The sequence below is a fragment of the Microtus oregoni genome, unplaced genomic scaffold (genome assembly GCF_018167655.1).
Source record: "Microtus oregoni isolate MIOR12 unplaced genomic scaffold, Mior012 000142F_ref0000161, whole genome shotgun sequence".
In the NCBI taxonomy this organism is placed as follows: Eukaryota; Metazoa; Chordata; class Mammalia; order Rodentia; family Cricetidae; genus Microtus; species Microtus oregoni.
The window spans coordinates 938,193-960,340 of record NW_024544792.1 but is presented as its reverse complement, the minus strand read 5'-3'; the positions used below and the strand labels follow the sequence as shown (position 1 = coordinate 960,340).

Here is a 22,148-nt window from a genome sequence, read left to right as displayed (position 1 = left end):
TAGATTGTAATAAAGAGCTAGATGCCAAAGAAAAAAACACATTAGCATACCTGAGATATGTAACCAGGAGGAAGGTATATTGGTGGCAAATTACCGGTTGGTGCTATCAGAGGTACGTCTGCTGGTCCTGTGAGAATTATTAATGAATTTTAAACAAAGTCCATTACAGAACCCAGTTAACTTTGCATAGTGAAAATCAGCACTGAGCTTCAACAATAGCCACTTTGAAAGGATATTGTTGCATATTCACAAAACCCATTGCCAAAGTATTGAAGAATCACTGGAAATTAATTTCAACCAATGGAATTTCATTAAAGAACATCATGAGGACTAGTAAATTATGTCTTCTAAAAATGTTTGCAAGCTCACTATGAATGAAAATGAGCTATCAGATTTCTGCTAGTGTTCTCTTACTTAGCACGGTTGTATTGCCTAAAGTTTTTCTCTGCATCATAAAATAATTTCTTGCAGTAATATTACCTAATAAAACGAAAAGAATTTTTATTTTAGGGTTTACTTCCAATTATATTAAAGTGAATATACAGACATATATGTGTAACAAGTGTCATTGAGAAAGCGGCCTGTAAGAGAGCTAGGAGGGTATATAGGATAGTTTGGAGGGAGGGAAGGATAGGGGGAATGACGTAGTTATAGTATAATCTCAAAAGAAAAGAAATAATTACAAAAGTGAACTAGGGGCCTAGAGGGATGGCTTAGTGGGAAACAAAACTCACTGATTTTCCAGAGGATCTAGGCTTCATTCCCAGCTCCCACATGATGACTCACAATCATTGGTTAGCTCCAGTTCCAGGGCATCTGATGCTATGCTCACTACTGACACCCATGACCACTGCACTTACATGTTGCACAGACATCCATGCAGGTAAAACACTCATACACATAAAATGAAAATAAAGAAATCTCAAAAACTAAAAAAGTGTACAGTTTTTAGGAAATGACCTAGTATAAATAATAGCTTAGAACTATACATGCAATGCTGCACTTCTATACCACAAATTTGAATATCTCAAACACCTTTGCATAGTAGCTAAAAGTTATATTACAGATACTTATATGTCATCATTCTTTGAGTTATTTACAATTATTTTTTTTGAGACAGGGTGTCTCTATGTAACAGCCATCATTTATTTTTTTCTGACGCTTGTAGGCAATGTCTTATAGGTAAGTGACATCTTTTTCTAATTTTTTTTATTTTTCCCCATGAGTTCACCAAAATTCCTTTATTTTATGAAATAAAAGACAACAGTGTTTTGGCTATTACTGCAATTGCTTAAAGCAAATTGGTGGCTTCTTAATTACATTTTAAAAATTTATTTATTTATTTTTCTTATATTTTTGTTGATTATTTAGAAATTTCACATCAGGCACCCTGATTACACTTACTTCCCAGTCCTCTCAGGTTTCCCCCTCTCCTGGTACCATCCCTTCCCCCAAAAGGAAGGACAAAAAGGCTCAATTTGTGTCACTCATGGGACAAAACAAAATAAGAAGACAAATATATTTTTGCCAGAAACATAATCTCTTAGTGTTTTAAGATTCCTGGTTTATCTTCAAAATTCAACACTAAAAATATGCTATTTGATAAACATATGAGACCTAACTAAAAGTTATCCAGAACAAACAAAGGACCAAAGGGACCTTTTCCATTAAATCATTGTTAGAACAATAATTCCCACTTATTCAATTTATTATTTTAAAAATTTCTTAAATATTAAAATATTTCCTTATTGTTATTTCATTCGTATTCTCTATTAAGAAGTAAATCTGGATCAGGTGAAAATCTCAGTGTTTGTCGAATGGAATGTTTTGTTTCACATCCTTGGTAAGCTAAGTATAGTGCTACAAAGTGCATGGTCTTGGGCAAGTTGGTCACTCACAAAGGAGATCTCAGACAAGATATGAAGACCCTCTGAACTATATGCAAAGAAATTTAATGATTATTAATAATATTTTTAAAGGGATGCTGGTGTAGACAATATTCTTAAAAGCTATGCATGTAACTGCTCCCATTACAGGAATCCTCACCACACCTGATGCCCCATCACACATCCACTCCTGCTGCAGCATGTACTCTGTGCTGTTACTGTCATTGCTGATGTGGATAGTTCAGAGGAAGAAGGTGGGAAATCATTAATATATGGAGAATAATTGACTAGGCAGTTACAAATCTAATCCAATTCTTGATTCTCAAGCTTCTTATTGGTAAGTGACATCTTAACAGGCACAATTTTCCAGTGTCTTCAGAACATCCTGGGCTCTCCTCACCACCATAGGTTTCCAAATTTTCTCCAAATACTTTCACCATCCCCTTTAAGGTATCTTTTGTCTAACCTCTCTCAATTGGGTCTTAGGAGTGAAATCTGCCCCAGGAAATGGCCTGGTACCAATGTAAATTGGACAACATCTTTCTGTGATGAAAGGCCATCTGACTTGGTAAATTTTCAGGGACCTTGATCACTTAGGATGAGAACCAGAAAGAGGCAGGAAGCTCTCAATGTACAATCTTTCTGCCTCCTCAGTGGCTTTTCCTGTGTCAGTCCTTTTCCCCTACCCAATTTCTCTTGAAAGAGTCTACCCCCTTCATTCTCCCTTGGAGATTCCACCTTTAGAGCTTCTGCTGATTCTTCCTCCCAAACCATCTCCCATCTGGTAGCTCAACCAGTTGCTCTTGAGCCCAGTGCCTTGCTCTCTGAGGGTTGGCACAAGGTAATAAAGTGGAGAATGCTTCTGTTGTCTAACTCCTCTACACTGCCCTCCTAGCCACAAGAGCATTCTTTCTGTCACCAGCATGAAAGCCCAAGCCGAGATTCCACATTTCATACCCCTATTCATTTTTTCCTTCTATAACGTAAGTCCTATGAACTCATTTCTCATCTTACCCCACTGTCAATTTCCTCTATTAGGAGGGGGCTTGCTTCATAAACTTGCATCAGTACTATGCATTTCTTGACTATCAAATTATCTTCAATTTATCCTTCTGTGTTAGACGGCACCTGAGGGTGACTCCCTCACATCCCTCAATCCTGTTTTTGTCTCTAAAATCAGCCCTATTATATAGGACACAGGCCACCTGACATTTGAGCAACACCATCACCTGGAGCTCATTTCTCTCAGACTTCCTTCTTGATTTATCTCAATACTGAAGCATCCGTTTTCCTCTGCCAGGAGGGAGGGACTTAAACCCATCACTTCTTACCTCCTTATGAATATCCTAATGCCCACAAACTCCCCCAACTGCAACATGGCCATCATCACTGTTTCAAATCTAATGTTGCTATCACCTTGTTCAAGACATTTTGACAGTACCTATCTACTCACGTATTCTCCAAATTTCTATCTTTTCTTTTCCTTCTTATTTTGTTTTTGTTTTTATAGACAGGGTTTCTCTGTGAAACAGTCCTGTCTGTCCTGGAACTCACTCTGTAGAGCAGCCTGGCCTTGAACTCACAGAGATCTAACTGTCTCTTCCTCCAGAGTGCTGAAATGAAAGGGGTATGCCACCACCACCCAGCCCTTCCATTATTTTCTCACAGAACCCCCCCAGGCATTAATTCCTTTTTCATTCTTGGACTCAAAGTTGCCTTCTTCACCATTATCCTCTAGCCAAATCTTGGAACTTTTTTCCTTTCACTTGGACCATCCCCAAGTCTAACTTCTCTCAGAGACTTACCTGTTCTGCACAGTTATTCTGCAATGGCTCCTAGCATTTGGGAAAAGTTCTTCAAGGGCACTCAGTCCCACTTCTTTCTTCTCTCCTCTCTCGTGTCCACACTCTCTCTTTGTACTCCCAAATACTCCTGTCTTCTCACAACATTCTAGTGCATCACATAGTAGACTTGTTTTGGACTCGATACCAGTTCCTAAGACTGTCCTTCTTGTAGTCTGAAGTCTCAGAGACTACTTCCTGCTGCAGGTCTCCAGCATTGTGCGTCTGTCCCAAATATTCTATGTTGCAACCAAAGATTGTAGTAATAGGAGCGGCGGGGCTGAGTCCCCAATACCCCAGCCGCCTGCTAGCTTATGCTCGAAATAACAACACACAAACTGTATTCATTTAAACACTGCTTGGCCCATTTTTATCTAGCCTCTTCTAAGCTAACTCTCACACCTGGACTAGCCTATTTCTAATATTCTATGTAGCACAGCTAGGTGCGCTTACCGGGAAGATTCTAGCCTACGTCCATCCTGGGTCGGAGCTTCATCGCGTGTGTCTGCCCAGGAGCCAGGAGCATGGCATCTCTCTCGGAGGCGTCTGCTCCCGAGAGGAGAGCTGTGGAGTCTGAGCTCACTTCCTCTTCCTCCCAGCGTTCTGTTCTGTTTACTCCTCCCACCTATTTTCTAACCAATGAGGGCCAAGCAGTTTCTTTTTATTTAACCAATGACCTTTCTCCATCAAAAGATGATCTCATGGTCACCTGGTTTCCACTCCAGACACACTCAGAGGTTTCATCACCCTGAAACAGGCCTTCAGGAACTTATGCCCTTGTGCTCACCACCCCTCCTGAACTTTTTTTTTTTTTACTTTTACCTCTATAGTGATCATAACCAGGTCTTAGTTCTTCAAGCCCAACCAGTATTTCTCTAAACAAATTGAAATATATATCAAAGTGACCCCTTATGCCACAATGTTCTAGATACTGTCATCCTGCTCATCCCTAGAGTCTTCAAAGTTACTTTTCCCTCAACATCTTTTTTTTCTCTTCTCTCCCGTGTGCAACATGAGTAGCCATCTTTCACACTCCTGCACTTCCTCCTTTTGCTCCCAGTCTTGTTACACCACGCTTTTCTAACCTGTAGTTTCTCTCCAGCCCTGCCCTCCACTCAACCCTAGCTACTCTTCTCTCAAATACAGATAACTTCTTTCTTGTGGCCGAATACTTCACAATTACTCTAGGACAATGGAGGGCACATTAAGGTTTTTCACTACCTCCCATTCTTAGACCTTTGGATTGGTTCATTGAGGGTATTTTTCTCAGGGAAAACTCTTATTCTGCTAGCTTTGGTAACAACTTGAGATTGTTATCTTAACTGGTCCCATGGGTCCCATGATGTCTTTACTGCTTCCCCCAGCTGGTGGCAGAGGCAGGTCTTCTCCTTTGTCAGACAAATTTTTAGTAAGGAGAGTTCTTTGCACTCACTTGGGTCCTAAACCAAGCTAGATATACCACAGTTAGCCTTTACACTCACTCTAATCATACTTATGACATCATTCATTCAAGAGCTCAAACTTAGAGAGTGTAGTGTTTCCTTACTTTAAAGGACACCTTGTTATTACCAGGAAAGGTATCCCGTGTCCTTGAAGCAGCCCCATTGTCAAATGTTCCACTTTGGGGGCAAAGACTGCCTAATCCTGGGCCTGCTGGCTGGCCAAGGGCTAGGATGTGCCCTACTGTCTTTCCCCTTTGACTCCTCTTCTCTCCTTTTCAAACTTATCATAGCATTGAAACAGCTCAGTTCCTCTAAAGCCAACCTCTGAGAAGCCTACTAGCATCTTAACAACCTCGTACTTCCTTCTCAACTGGAAAATCTTTTCTTCCTCCAAGAAAGTCACTGATACCTTCCAGGCCACTTTTTCCTCTGAAATGCCCTTAGTAAACATGTTCATTTCACCCTCTTATTAAAGAATACTTACAGGATCTCTGTAAACAGTATAACAACTGTCAAAGGGCCTCTCCATGAGCTTCTATCTGCCTCTACTTTTCCCATCTCATATGGAATAACTTATACCTCCTTGATGTAGGTGGGTCTTCTATTTTGTATTTATTTCATTGGTTAAATAAAGAAACTGCCTTGGCCCTTTAATAGGACAGAAAATTAGGTAGGCAGGAGTAAACAGAACAGAATGCTGGGAAGTAGGGAAGTGAGTCAGACGAGATAAAGCCCCAGCCCAACATGGAGGTAGGTTAGAATCTTTCCGGTAAGTCACCACTTCGTGGCATCTTCAAAGCAATCTAGCTTGCTTCTCCAACTATGTTAAGAACTGGATTTATTTCCGGCCCCTAGAATTTCTCAAACTTTCTGAGGATCCTTATAACCCTCTCATTCTCAGCCCTTCTGAGTTAATATACAGGCACTCTCTTTTTCCCAAACCCATCAAAAGACCTTCCTTCTTTATTGAGTAACTCTTTATTTTAATTTCTTAAGACACTCACTTAGTCCTTTACTTATTTGCATACTCCCAGTCGTATCTCTATGCCCACTACACTACTCCTTGCTCATTTTTTTTTAAAATCTTGTTTTAATTCTTATTTCAGCGAGCCCTCTAAAGTCCATATGTGAGATTTCACACAGGCTCATTCTAACCACCCCTACCTCATCAAAACTGCAAGATTGTTTCCATTGGTACCAGTTCTCCTCCATAAGGAAAGTCCCCTCTGACCCTGGGGACCTGAATACAGTAGTTACTAAATAATCTTCCACCAGCACAGGACCTATCTTGATCTGCCTCATCTGTATCCTTGAGGATATGGATTAAAACATCCTCCCCAGTCTACCACCTAACCATGCCCTTTCTCACATCCCTCCCTCTCAGAAAGGATACTGGGTCCTCACTAAACTAGACTGTCTCACTAGCGATTTCCTGAAATCCTTTAATGATGCCATCCACTCATCTCAGACATGATTCTGCATCATAACCTAAACCAGACTGTCTCATTCCAGGGTGCCTTAGTTCCCAGTCCCATTCACTCACATCCAAAGCATACCCCCAGGAAATCCAAGAGGCTTTATAAACACTATAGAGTTACAAACTTGTACTCTCCCAAACTTTTACCCCCCCAAAACTTTTACTTGTTGAATACCTGTTGATGGAGGAAGGTCATTGGCTAATAAAGGCACTGCCCTGGCCCATTTTATTGGTTAGAGGATAGGTGGGAGGAGTAAACAGAACAAAATGCTGGGAGGAAGAGGAAGTGAGCTCAGAGACTTGACAGCTCCTCCTCACGGGAGCAGACGCCTCAGAGAGACGCCATGCCCCAGCTCCCAGGCAGACGCACACTATGAAGCTCCGACCCAGGATGGACATAGGCTAGAATCTCCCCGGTAAGCGCACCTTGGGGTGCTACATACAGATGATTAGAAATGGGCTAAATTAATATGTGAGAATTAGCCTAGAAGAAAATGGGCCAGGGCAGTGCCTTTATTAGCCAATGACCTTCCTCCATCAACCTGTGATGAACTATCTTTAAGAATTTCATCAATCTACATGTCTAGGGGCTAAAGCCTTTATTTTCCAATTGAGGCTTTGTTTATTAGGCATAGCAACATCTTGGGGACAATTTCTAAAGCTTGTCTTTCTTGTTGTCAGTGAAATCCTGAATGTGCCTGACTTTTCATACACTATCCAGCATAGAAGAACTATGCTGCGTGGAGACTGGCAAATATGCTTCACTTGCATGGCCCCATGCAAGAGATTCAAATATCACTAGTTAGTTTTGTCTTTTCCCAGATGGCTAGAAACATTTCCCATTAAAACAGACAGGGCCTCAGTGGTAGCCACTGTCCTCATAGAGCACATTATCATTTGCTTTGCGTTCCCCCAGTCTCTATAATCTGATAAGGCCCAGTTTTCATTTCCAGAATGACTAAGAGTGGGTGGAGAGGTGGGTAGTATCTGGGAGAAGTTGGGGGAGGAGAAAATGTGATCAGAACATATTGTATGAAGAAAATTTCCTCTTAAAGTCTAATAAATTGCCTTTGACATTCCAGTTGTGTCTGTTCTTAAATTATTTCATTAATGAGACTAATGACACCAAGTGAGGGTCTCCATTTCCTTACTATTATATGATGGCTCTGCTGAGACTCCTCAAGAATTCTGGTAACACTTCTTTCCCACTTTTCATTTTTTTTACTAAGTAGAACCCCTTCCTGTACCCCTAGATGGTGCCACTATCTCAGCCTCTTCAAAGTGCTCCCTCAGAGGCAGACCTGGTGTGTCTAAAGGCTCATTACCTATTTCAGTATACCACTGGGGCAAGTGATCAGGGCTGTCACTCACTACCAAGGTAAGTATATCTCGAGCCTGTCCTAATCTTTTTGGTATTATCTCCTCATATTGGCTTATAAGAAATAAGAAAAACAGTCAGTTTTCAAAACTGCCTTGAGACAGTATTGAATAAAATACAAAAAATAAGAAGAAGAAACTAGACCCCTGCTAGTGTCTGTTAGTGCCTTCTAACCTGCACTTTGCCAAGCTACCCCACACCCCAAAACTAGAAGTTTAAAATAAAAAAATTTACTGTAAAACAAAGGATAACCAGACTACAGCCCACAGCTCTAGAAAAAAGAGGTAACAAGGAGAATCCTAAGAGGGATGTATGGATCACACTGGGAAGGGGAATAGATGAGATCTGGGTAAATTGGAGTTGCAGGTAGGTGGTAGAAGGCAGGAGATAGTGGATGAGAAGATGAGGGAATGGTATGGTCGAGCTGGGAGAGCAATGGAGGGGAAAGCAATGAAAGATATTTTGATAGAGAGAGTCATTATGGGGTTAGAGAGAAACCTAGTGCTGGGGAAAATCCCAGGAATCCACAAATCCACAAGAAGGTGGCTGAATTGATGTTCCTTTGTAATCAGACTGGTGACTACCCTAACTGTCATCTTAGAACCTTCATTCAATAATTGATGGAAACAGATGCAGAGATCCACAGTCAAGCACCAGGCCGAGCTCCAGGAGTCTAGTCGAAGAGAGCAAGGAGAGATTATATTAGCAGGGAGAGGAGTCAAGATCAAGATGAGGAAAACTACAGCGAACTGAACCAAGCTCAGAGAAACTCACGAACTCTAGACAGACAGCTGTGGAGCCTGCATAGGATCGAACTAGGCCCTCTGTATGTGGAAGGCAGTTGTGTAGTTGGGTCTGTTTGAGGGTCCCCTGGTACTGGGATCAGAATCTATCCTTGGTTCACGAATTGACTCTTTGGAGCTTATTCCCTATTGTGGGATGCCCTGCTCACCCTTGATGCAGGGGGTGGGGCTTGGTCCTGCCTTAACTGAATGTACCAGGCTTTGTAGACTCCCCATGGGAGGCCTTACCCTTTAGGAGTGAAAGGGGGTGGGTCAGGGGGGAGGGTGAGGGAGTGGGAGGAGAGATGGGAGGGGGAATTGTGGCTGGTATGTAACATGAATAAAAAATTTAAAAACAAATAGATGAAAGTACAAAAAAGAAAGAAAAATTCTAACTATCAAGCCATAAACATAACAAGGCCATGTACCTGATAAGTTTTAAAATAAGCAAGATGTAAAAGGTCAAGAAGAACCCGCACATGGTTTTGTTGAGAGAAAGATGCAGAGGCAAATGTAACACTTAGACTATGTGTTAAGTTTGCACCTTCCTCATTACTCAACCAAAGAAGGAAGGAAGGAAGAGGCTTGCGTTATGGCTATAAAGACTGTTTTCTGTGCTTAATAAGCAAACCTGCCTCTCTAGACTGATGCTCATATTTGCACGGTCATGAAATAAACCAACTTTCAAACTGCAGAGTCTCTAGTACTCTTATTATAAAGTGATGACTATTTCTCACATTAACCTAGGGGATTGAGCCTGTCTTAAAGACCATCCCACATTTTTAAGACATTTTAAAAAGTTGTTTGGACCAGATTTTATCAAGTGTTACTCATGTTTCCAAAAGTAACCAAGCTGTAAGGCTTATTTCACATGGCTTCATCTGTCCGAAGTAAATCTTTTTCCACCTGTAGAAGTCCAAAAGGCCTGCTTGCACGAACCTCTTAGAGATCTCTGATCCTATGTGTTAAAGACCCGTAATATCCTCTAGATCCCAATGAGAAGCTAGATCTTTTCCTCTTGCTTTTCTGGGTTCTATGATATAATTTTACAAGCTCTTTCCTCATATTCCCTTGGTATTTTTTCTACAAGACCCAACTCATACTACACTTTTTTCTTCAGAGAAATTTCAAAGTATGTATGTATGTATTTTATATGTGTGAATGATATGTGTATGTGTGAGTGCAGGCATGTCTGAATGGATGTGTGAGAATAATTTCAGAAGTCAGTTCTCTCCTTGTTTGTGGGCTCCGGGAACTAAACTCAGTTCTCAGGTTTGCATGGCAAGAACATTTTCCTGCAGAGCCATCTTGTGGTCCTCGGAGATATATATTTTTTTAAACTATTCTTGGATTGAAGTTATCACTTACCTTGACTCATGTTCTCCCATCTTTACTTCTTTCTTTCGTGTCTCAACTTCCTCCTTTTAAAATGCTTCTATTTAATCATCACCATGTGCCTTAATTCCTCAGCAGCCTTCATCTAACGTAGAACTAATATCTCTTATTGCCTATGGCTAATTCATCTCATACCTATACCAATTCCTTCATTGCCCAAGTTAATCCTTTCATCCAGCTCCTCCAGGTACCCTGTCTTGAAATATCTTGACCTATAAGGGCTTTTCAGCCAATACCTTTCTTAGTGGGAAAGGTAATTACGGCAGGCATAGGTACCAATAGAAGACTACTCACAATGGCTTCTTAGGCTTAACATACTTGATCAAATTAGCCTATGGAACTAGACCAAATCTCAACATCCCCCAAGGGCCTTCAGGACCAGTTTAATTTTCCAAAGGCCTCATCTTTAGCATTGCTTACATTAGTCCAAGGAATACCTGCCTGACCCTGAGAGAGAAATGTCATGTATATGTTAATCAAATAGGGATAGTGCAAGGTAAGACTAGACGAGCAGGGGAGATTAGATAACTTCTGAGGGATTGATCCTATGGAAGGACACAGGACTGGCTTTCTTCTCTTGGGCTAATTCAATGACATAACTCCCCCCCCCCCCCAGATTTTTCTTAACCTTCTGGTATGATTGGTATTTTCCATATTAAAGGTCATTACATTCCAGTGGCAGCCTTGCAGGGCCATTACCATTTTCATTGACATTAGTGCCTGTCTTCTTCAGTCAACAAATTTGCAATCTCCAGTTAGGCCTTCAACCTTCTAAGATAGTCATTTTCCCCTTTCCCTCCAACATGCTTCTTAAACCGTCTATGTATTGCCTATGGTCTTAAAATACTATGTCATGATAGCCTGCCTGCAGCAAGCAGGGTGGGCCCTTTGTTCGCGAGCTAACCAAGCAGCACGGAGTTTCGATCTGGGCACCGAGTGAAACATCATTGTGGTGAGTGAGTGCTGCGGCAGCCGGGAACATACCTCAGCCCGCCTACACTTCCTGGCCATCCTACAGGGGCTATACTGCTCGATACCTCCTCTCTCTTCCTATCCCATCCAGCTTACATCCAGATCCCCCCACCCCCTATCTCCCTCCCTCCCTCCCTCCCTTCTTTGGCGGCATAGCGCCTCCCTGCTCAGCCTCCTCGGGTACTGGGACTGAACCCGAATCGGGAGGGCAAAGGGGAGGGTGGTAGCTCCTTTGTCTCCATAGCCTGCCTGCAGCAAGCAGGGTGGGCCCTTTGTTTGCGAGCTAACCAAGCAGCAAGGAGACCCGATCTGGGCACCAGGAGAAACATCACTGGGGAGTGACATCACTGGGAAGGTACATCAGTGGGCAAGAAGACCCGATCCTGTAAAAGAAGATCCATAGGGGAGTATTGGGAGGAAGAGATGGGCAGACGCCAATGCAAGAATTCACCCAACAATTTGAAAAACAACACGAAACCACCAGAACCCAGCGACCTCACAACAGGAGGACATGAACACCTTAATCAAGAAGAAGTAGAAAGAACTGACTTCATGAAAGTGATTGACACCATTAAACAGCATATAAAAAATGCCCTTATAGAAATGGATGAGAAGTATAACAGAAAGTTCGAGGAATTGAGTAAATCAGGGAATGATACCCTAGGAAACCAAGGAAAAACAATCAAGCAGATAATGGAAACAGTTCATGACTTGAAAACTGAAATGGAGGCAAAGAAGAAAACACAAACAGAGGGCCAGCTGGATATGAAAAATCTAGGTAAACGAATAGAGACTACAGAAACAAGCATAACCAGCAGAATACAAGAGATAGAAGAAAGAATCTCAGATTCTGAGGATAACATAGAGAAAATAAATGCACTGATCAAAGAAAACAGCAAGTCCAACAAACTCTCATCACAAAACATTCAGGAAATATGGGACACAATAAAAAGACCAAACCTAAGAATAATTGGAGTAGAAGAAGGAGAAGAAGTGCAGCTCAATGGTCCAGAAAATATATTTAATAAAATTATAGAAGAAAACTTTCCCAACCTGAAGAAAGATGTACCTATGAAGGTTCAAGAAGCATACAGAACACCAAATAGGCTGGTTCAAAAAAAAAATCCCCTCGCCATATAATAATCAAAACACAAAATATACAGAATAAAGAAAGAATATTCAGAGCTGCAAAGGAAAAAGGCCAAGTTACTTATAAAGGTAAACATATCAGACTTACACCTGACTTCTCTATGGAAACCATGAAAGCCAGAAGGTCCTGGATAGATGTACTCCAAAAACTAAGAGACCATGGATGCAAACCCAGACTACTATATCCAGCCAAGCTTTCGTTCACTGTAAATGGAGAAAACAAAATTTTAAAGGATAAAAACAAATTTAAAGAATACATAGCCACAAATCCAGCCTTACAGAAAGTAATAGAAGGAAAATCACAAACCAAGGAGTACAACAATGACCACAATAACTCAGACATCTAGAGACCCTTCACCAGCGCAACTCAAGGGAAACACACAAACCCTACTACTAAAAAAGTGACAGGAGTTAACAACCACTGGTCATTAATATCACTTAATGTCAATGGGCTCAACTCACCTATAAAAAGACACAGGCTAAGAGATTGGATAAGAAAAGAGGATCCAACATTCTGCTGTCTACAAGAAACACACCTCAACCACAAAGACAGGCACCTACTCAGAGTAAAGGGCTGGGAAAAGGCTTATCAATCAAATGGTCCTAAGAAACAAGCAGGTGTGGCCATACTAATTTCTAACAAAGTTGACTTCAAACTTAAATCAATCAGAAGTGATGGAGAGGGACATTTTATACTCCTAACAGGAACAATTCATCAGGAAGAAGTCTCAATCCTGAATATCAATGCCCCTAATATAAAAGCACCCACGTATGTAAAAGAAACATTACTAAAACTCAAGGCAGCCATCAAACCGCACACACTAATAGTAGGAGACTTCAACACTCCTCTCTCACCAATGGACAGGTCAATCAGACAGAAGCCTAACAGAGAAATTAGAGAATTAATGGAGGTAATGAAGCAAACGGACTTAACAGACATCTATAGATTATACCACCCAAAGAGAAAAGAATATACCTTCTTCTCTGCAGGTCATGGAACCTTCTCGAAAATTGACCACATACTCGGTAACAAAGCTAACTTACACAGTTACAAAAAAATATTCGTAACCTCCTGTGTCTTATCAGATCACCGTGGATTAAAGTTAGAATTCAACAACAATGCTAGCCCCAGAAAGTCTACAAACTCATGGAAACTGAACAGTCAACTACTGAATCATACCTGGATTAAGGAAGAAATAAAGAAAGAAATTAAAGTCTTCCTTGAATTCAATGAAAATAAAGAAACAACATACTCGAACTTATGGGACACTATGAAAGCAGTCCTAAGAGGAAAGTTCATAGCACTAAGTGCCCACTTAAAGAAAACAGAGAAAGCACATATTGGAGACTTAACTGCCCACCTGAAAGCTCTAGAAAAAAAAGAAGCAGCCTCACCTAGGAGGAGTAGAAGACTGGAAATAATCAAACTGAGGGCTGAAATCAACAAAATAGAAACACAGAAAGCAATCCAAAGAATCAATGAAACAAAAAGCTGGTTCCTGGAGAAAATCAACAAGATTGATAAACCTCTATCCAAACTAATCAAACGACAGAGAGAGAAAACGCAAATAAATACGATCAGAAATGAAAAGGGGGACATAACCACAGACACAGAGGAAATTCAGAGAGTCATTAGATCTTACTACAAAAGCCTGTATGCCACAAAAATGGAAAATGTAAAAGAAATGGACACTTTTTAAGATAAATACCATTTACCAAAATTAAACCAGGACCAGGTGAACAATCTAAACAGACCTGTCAGTCGCGAAGAATTAGAAGCTGTTATCAAAAACCTCCCTACAAAAAAAGCCCAGGACCAGATGGTTTCAATGCGGAAGTCTACCAGAACTTCCAAGAAGAGCTAATACCTATACTCCTTAATGTATTCCACAATATAGAATCAGAAGGGTCATTACCAAATTCCTTTTATGAAGCCACAGTTACTCTGATACCAAAACCACACAAAGACTCAACCAGGAAAGAGAATTAGAGGCCAATCTCACTCATGAATATCGACGCAAAAATCCTCAACAAAATACTGGCAAACCGTATCCAAGAACACATCCAAAAAATTATCCATTATGATCAAGTAGGCTTCATTCCTGAGATGCAGGGCTGGTTCAACCTACGAAAATCTATCAATGTAATCCAGCATATAAATAAACTGAAAGAAAAAAACCATATGATCATTTCATTAGATGCTGAAAAAGCATTTGACAAAATTCAACATGCATTTATGTTAAAAGTCTTGGAGAGATTAGGGATACAAGGGCCATACTTAAATATAATAAAAGCTATATACATCAAGCCGACAGCTAACATCAAATTAAATGGAGAGAAACTCAAAGCCATCCCGCTTAACTCAGGAACACGACAAGGCTGTCCACTCTCGCCATACCTCTTCAATATAGTGCTTGAAGTTCTAGCAATAGCAATAAGACAACATACTGGGATCAAGGGGATTCGAATTGGAAAGGAAGAAGTTAAACTTTCGTTATTTGCAGATGATATGATAGTGTACATAAGCGACCCCCAAAACTCCACCAAAGAAGTTTTACAGCTGATAAACAGCTTTAGTAATGTGGCAGGATACAAGATCAACTCCAAAAAAATCAATCGCCCTCTTATACACAAAGGATATGGAAGCAGAGAGGGAAATCAGAGAAGCTTCACCATTCACGATAGCCACAAACAGCATAAAATATCTTGGGGTAAATCTAACCAAGGAAGTGAAAGATCTATTTGACAACAACTCTAAGGCATTGAAGAAAGAAATTGAAGAGGATACCAAAAAATTAATGGACCTCCCTTGCTCTTGGATTGGGAGGATCAACATAGTAAAAATGGCAATTCTACCAAAGGCAATTTATAGATTCAATGCAATCCCCATCAAGATCCCATCAAAATTCTTCACAGATCTTGAGAGGACAATAATCAACTTTATATGGAAAAACAAAAAACCCAGGATAGCCAAAACAATCCTATACAATAAAGGATCTTCTGGAGCCATTACCATCCCTGACTTCAAACTCTATTACAGAGCTACAGTAATGAAAACTGTGGTACTGGCATAAAAACAGAGAAGTCAACCAATGGAATCGTATAGAAGACCCTGATTTTATCCCACAAACCTATGAACACCTCATTTTCGATAAAGGAGCTAAAAGTATACAATGGAAGAAAGAAAGCATCTTCAACAAATGGTGCTGGCACAACTGGATGTCAACCTGTAGAAGAATGAAAATAGACCCATATCTATCACCATGCACAAAACTCAAGTCCAAATGGATTAAAGACCTCAATATCAGCCCGAACACACTGAACCTGATAGAAGAAAAAGTGGGAAATACCCTACAGGAGATGGGCACAGGAGATCGCTTCCTATGTATAACCCCAGAAGCACAGACATTAAGGGCAACATTGAATAAATGGGACCTACTAAAACTGAGAAGCTTCTGTAAATCAAAGGACACTGTCACTAAGACACGCAGGCAACCTACTGACTGGGAGAAGATCTTCACCAACCCCGCAACAGACAAAGGTCTGATCTCCAAAATATATAGAGAACTCAAGAAACTAGACTGTAAAATGCTAATTAACCCATTTAAAAAATGGGGCACTGAACTGTACAGAGAATTCTCAACAGAAGAAGTTCAAATGGCCAAAAGACACTTAAGGTCGTGCTCAACTTCCTTAGCAATCAGGGAAATGCAAATCAAAACAACTTTGAGATATCATCTTACACCTGTCAGAATGGCTAAAGTCAAAAACACCAAGGATAGCCTTTGCTGGAGAGGCTGTGGAGGAAGGGGTACCCTCATCCATTGCTGGTGGGAATGCAATCTTGTGCAACCACTGTGGAAGTCAGTGTTTCGGTTTCTCAGGAAATTCGGAATCAACCTACCCCTGGACCCAGCAATACCACTCCTGGGAATATACCCAAGAGATGCTCTATCATATGAAAAAAGCATTTGTTCAACTATGTTCATAGCAGTATTATTTGTAATAGCCAGAACCTGGAAACAACCTAGACGCCCTTCAATGGAAGAATGGATGAAGAAAGTATGGAATATATACACATTAGAGTACTACGCTGCGGTAAAAAACAATGACTTCTCGAATTTTGCATGCAAATGGATGGAAATAGAAAACACTATCCTGAGTGAGGTATCCCAGACCCAAAAGATGAACATGGGATGTACTCACTCATAATTGGTTTCTTGCCATAAATAAGGGTCACGGAGTCTACAATAGGTGAACCTAAAGAAGCTAAGTAAGAAGGTGAACCCAAGGAAAAACATATAGTTGTCCTCTTGGCTAAGGGAAGTAGACAAAATTGCCGGGGAGAAAATTGGGATCTTGGGGGTGGGGTGGGATGGGGGTAAGGGGAGATGGGGAGAGAAAAAGTAGAAGGGAAGGAGGGGGGACTTGGGGAAATAGGAGGATTGGGATAAAGGAAGGGTGGATAGGGGAGCACGGAACCACAATTCTTAGTTAAGGGAGCCACTTTAGGGTGGGCAAGAGACTTGACCCTAGAGGGGCTCCCAGGTGCCCAAGCTGAGGTTCCCAGTTAGTTCCTTGGGCAGCTGAGGATAGGGAACCTGAAATGACCCTATCCTATAGCAATACTGACGAATATCTTGCATATCATCATAGAACCTTCATCTGGTGATGGATGGAGATAGAGACAGAGACCCACACTGGAGCACTGGACTGAGCTCCCAAGGTCCCAATGAGGAGCAGAAGGAGGGAGAACATGAGCAAAGAAGTCGGGACCACGAGGGGTGCACCCACCCACTGAGACAGTGGAGCTGATCTACTGGGAGCTCACCAAGGCCAGCTGGACTGTGACCGAAAAAGCATGGGATAAAACTGGACTCTCTGAACATGGCGAACAATGAGGGCTGATGAGACGCCAAGTACAATGGCACGGGGTTTTGATCCTACTTAATGTGCTGGCTTTTTGGGAGCCTAGCCATTTTGGATGTTCACCTTCCTAGATATGGACGGAGGGGGGAGGACCTAGGACTTACCACAGGGCAGGGAACCCAGACTGCTCTTTGGACTGGAGAGGGAGGGGGAGAGGAGTGGGGGTAGGGGGAGAAGGGTGGGAGGAGGGGGAGAAGGGTATTAGGAGGGGGAGGGAAATGGGAGGCTGGGAGGAGGTGGAATCTTGTTTTTTTTTCTCCTTTTCTCAATAAAAAAAATCAGAAAAATAATACTATGTCATATCAGCAACATCAAAAATGTCCCTCTTTGCTAACCCTTCTGAGTTCTGAAGAAGCTCCAGAAGGTGATCTTTACCCCTTGTCAATGACTTGACCCTGCTGCTCTATCAGGGAGCAAATTTAGAGATAAAAGAGCTAAAAATAAAAGCAACCCCCCACATTTTAACTATCAGCTCCTCACTAGTAAGAACCTGACCACAGTGCCTTATATACAAGCAGTTGCTCATGTTACAGGGTCTTTCTATTTAGCCCTTGGTGTCCTGGAACTCTCTATGTAGAGGAGGCTAGTCTTGAACTCACAGAGATCCTCCTGCTTCTGCCTCCAGAGTACAGAAATTAAAGGCATATCACTACATCCTGTTTTAAAGTCTACTAATTCTTTTCTTTAAAGACAGGTTTTCTTTGTGTAGCCCTGGCTGTCCCTGAACTCACTCTGTAGACCAGGCTGGCATCAAACTCACAGAGATCCACCTGCCTCTGCCTACCAAATGCTGGGACTAAAGGTGTGTGCAACCACCACCAGGCTAAGAAGTCTTATAACTCTTAAGGCTCCATGATGCCTTATTCTAAGTGGTCAACTCCCTCAACAACTGATGCTATACAATTTACTACTTAACAAGGGAATGAGATGCTTGCTTATGTATCCAAATATAGACCCACAAAAATGAGGTAAGACTAAGTAACTTTGCTTCACTGTATAAAAGAATCCTATTCCCTTTCAGGGGTAGATTTTCTCTCTCACAAACTGCCCACTATATGTCTATTTCTGCCAATTTAATCAATCTTTTCTGCATCTATTATGACCTGGTAAGAACATTTGCTGGGCCTCTGGATTTTTACTGTCATTCCCAACAAAGCAGTAGGTCAAAATCACTTTAGAATATAAAATAATTAGCATAAAACAAAAATCCATCTTAATTTAAAATAGTTAATATTACGCCTATGACTATAAATCAATATACTTTATTATTATTGACCATTTGAAATTGAGGTAATTTCTGTTTTCATACATAATAAAATGCTTATGTATAATTAAAATACACTCAAATAAGATTACTATATGCAATACTTTATATGTGTGGTCTCTCTCCTGGACATTATTGTTACTAGGTACCAAGTGCAATGATGGTATATGCTAGGCATTAAAAAAATATTTGTTGGAAATGTGAAAGAATGAGCTTTCTGAAGGTTCCATCTGTAGAACAGTCTAAAACTGATCAATTAAGTACTCATACATATATGATACATATTTGTAAAAGTATATCTATTTTTGTTACTATAGTCTGTACATATTGGTGGTTAACAAGAGATGTTACCTTTCAACAACATGATTTTTTAAAAATTAGGATATATATATATATGTGTGTGTGTGTGTGTGTGTGTGTGTGTCTTTGAAAATTTCCAGGCAGTTAACGGTTCCTATAGGGGAGGGGGTCACAAGGCCCCACATTCTGTGAGAAATTCTTGGCAGTTAATCATGGTTGGAAAAGGCAGAGATATTTTTACAGTGGTGTAGCCATTTCTAAGTTGTCCGCAGCCCCATAGAAAACTCTGTCCATGCTCATGCAAGAAACCCTAATTAAACTCAATTGATGACCAAAACTAAGCAGCTTCATCCATGGAAACAGAGGAGAGAATAGATGGGAAAGGTGCATCAGTTGGAGAGGAGCAAAAGAAGGCCATTGAGGTATGATCACAATACATTATGTACATACATGAAGTAAAAAATATATATGTTTTCATCTTTTTAAAAGAGGGGAAAGACCAATAAGAGGAATTTATGTTTCATTCTGCTCATGAGTTATACTTAGCCATATAAATTCAATAAACCTGTATTTAACTTTGATAAGAATATATGCCACTATAATTAAGATGTTCTTTAATTTTTCTGACATATTATTGACATAATTCTGTAAAAAGTAGCCTTGTCTTCTGTGGCCTTACATTCTGATGCAAACATTAAAAGTATATGCAGATATTTTCACTGCCTTTTGATATTCTCCAGTCTGACAAATATGCCAAACATCTTAATGGACATAAATAGTTCTCTGTATTAGCCTGTAGTACATAAACTGCTTCAATGATTTCACTATTACATTTAAGCATTAGCACTTATCACATTGTAAATTGACTAAATTCCCATACTGAAGTCAAAAGTAAAACTATAAATAACAATCGCTATCTACAATGTCTGGAATTCTGCTAATAGAATTCCTCAACTAACTTGCTTTCATGTTTTAAAAATTACTTCCAAAGACTTCTACAAAGATTAGTGTAGTGATATTTTGTTTGTAATCTAACATATAAAGCTTGCCTAACGATCAGAGAAGCAGAACAGCCAGGCACTAGCTTTAACCTCAACCTCAGATCGAAAGGGCATTCCTTTCTTCACGAATACTCAAGACTGAATGCTTGCTCTATAAAACCTCAGACTGCATCCTCAGACTGCATCCTCAGATTGCATCTGAGCTCCTGTTTCCTCCTGCCTTTTATTTCTTTCTCTGCTCAGTTGGAGACTCCTGTCTACATCTCCCTAGTGCTGGGATTAAAGGCGTGGGATCCCAAAATCTGGTATCACCTTCGTGTGCGCTCTGTTTCTCTTTTACACAGACTGAATCTCGTGTATCCCAGGGTGGTCTTGAACTCACAGAGATCAATCTGCCAAGTACTGGGAACTAAATGTATATGCCACCACTGCCTGGTCTCTATGGCTAACTGTGGCTTAGCTCTGAACTCGAATCTTCAGGTAAACTTTGTTAGATTACAAACAAAGTATCACTACAGATTAGCAAGATTATCTTTCATGCTGTTGATGCTAAACTCCTATGAGGAATATTTTAATAGTATTCTGTCTTGCAAGTGATAAGACATAATAATGAACTGTTAGAGATTTTACAGTAATATTTAGGTTCATTCGATCTGATTATAAGATAAACACACATCTAATTCTACTTTAACAAACCTTGAATGTGCTGAAAGGACCCATCATCAGCTTTTATCGTAAGGACCTCTCCAGGATTAACTTGAACGATTACAATCTAGAAATAGATAATTATTTAATGACACACTTTTTTAAATCCATGGAAAAAGACATTATTATGTTTTGAATAATATTCAGGCTCCCTAATTATGGGAATTTCAAAATGCTCAAGGAGAAGAATACAATTGGACTAATGGGCACTTAGGAGAAATTCAATACCCCTTAGTAAGAACAGGTTACTCCTCCACCAAAGTAAAGCTTAATAAGGTCATAGAAATCAGGTGCATTGAGGTGGAAAGACATTATTCTCTTCTGCATCTACCCCCAGAACAAAAACTCTACAAACAAACAAAATCCCAGAAAATAATATTTATCTGAAGGTAAAATTCAGACATACTTGAGTCCAGTATTGGGGACAAGAAGGCCAGGTATTATATATCTTGGGTTGATTCATGGTGTGTGAATAATTAGGATATGCTGCCATGGCGTTGGGGTCCAGAATGTAATTCTCCATCTAAAAAATGTAATTTTGATTACAATTACAATTTTTCATTTTTAGAAATAAAACTTTTTATTATACACTAATAATAAAAATGAACATAATTTTGACATTTTCATGTATGCATATATCTCACTCATTTCTGTCCATGATGTTATACTAAATAACCATGTTTGCTTTTATTTTAATGCAAGAGACAAAACATCCATCATCTTTTTACATTATATGCTAGGTTAGGCCATCTATTGAATCTACTAAAGGGGCAAATTCTAAATCTGAATTATACTTTTTAATTTCTAGAAACCAGTCTTACTCATAGAAGTTATTGCTACTCAAATAAAATACTTCTAATTATTAGATAACTGAACTCCTAACTGAATGAGTATGAAGGAACATTAGTCTTTAATAGACTCGCAATTTCAAACGATACACCCTATGAAACTATAGGTAGTAGAAACTTTACTATATAGGACTAGGCCTTTTAAGTTGTGGAAAAGAGTATAAAAAGCAGCTAAATTAATTCAAAAGAAAATTTTATGTAGGGTAAGTTAGTATTGAATGTCTTAAGTGATTTTCAAAAGACCCACAAGGAAAATAACCAACCCTGAAAAAACAAAAACAAAGCAACAATAAAACCCTTCCCAAGTAAGTGACCATAAAAGTTACAAATAATCTGAATGAAAACCAATGTCAGATTTCATAACATTTAAACCAGTTATAGTGCAAATAAAAAGAAGAAAAACTTCTCTTACAGGGTACATGGGATCTCCATTGATAATTGGCACTGCCGGAGGTATTTCAGAAAGAAAAGGTGCAAGTTGATGTTCCATTGAGTCTAAAAGGATTGACTGTCACATTAATTGATACTTCTAAAACAAACAAATAAACAGAAACTTACAGATTAATTAAATGTAGTCATAAATCATGTTTTTAAATGGCAAAACATGACAAGACACTTCTGAGAAAATCCATCTTAATTTTCCTTTCTAGGAATGTCTGACTTAAGCAGAATTACATAAAAACATCATTTATAGTCATTATTGATCTTCATAAATGACAGAAACAAGTGTGGAGTTGGTGGTTTCGGCTTGATTGTGTATTCTTCGTTCATGTGAAGAC

The 22,148-nt window shown here is 39.9% G+C and overlaps 1 protein-coding gene across 1 annotated transcript in view; it reads right to left on the bottom strand.

Annotated features, from left to right (window-relative positions):
- The window catches only part of LOC121444817 (fibronectin type III domain containing protein 3C1-like), a 52,017-nt gene extending 30,158 nt beyond the window's left edge, over positions 1–21,859 (bottom strand). The window contains exons 1-4 of the mRNA XM_041646722.1: positions 21,782–21,859; positions 20,928–21,044; positions 20,513–20,588; positions 51–127 (exon numbers count right to left, since the gene is read on the bottom strand). Of these exons, the coding sequence (XP_041502656.1) occupies positions 51–127; positions 20,513–20,588; positions 20,928–21,044; positions 21,782–21,859 (348 nt within the window). The remainder of the gene's footprint in view (positions 1–50; positions 128–20,512; positions 20,589–20,927; positions 21,045–21,781) is intronic.
- Positions 21,860–22,148: the final 289 nt, after the last annotated feature.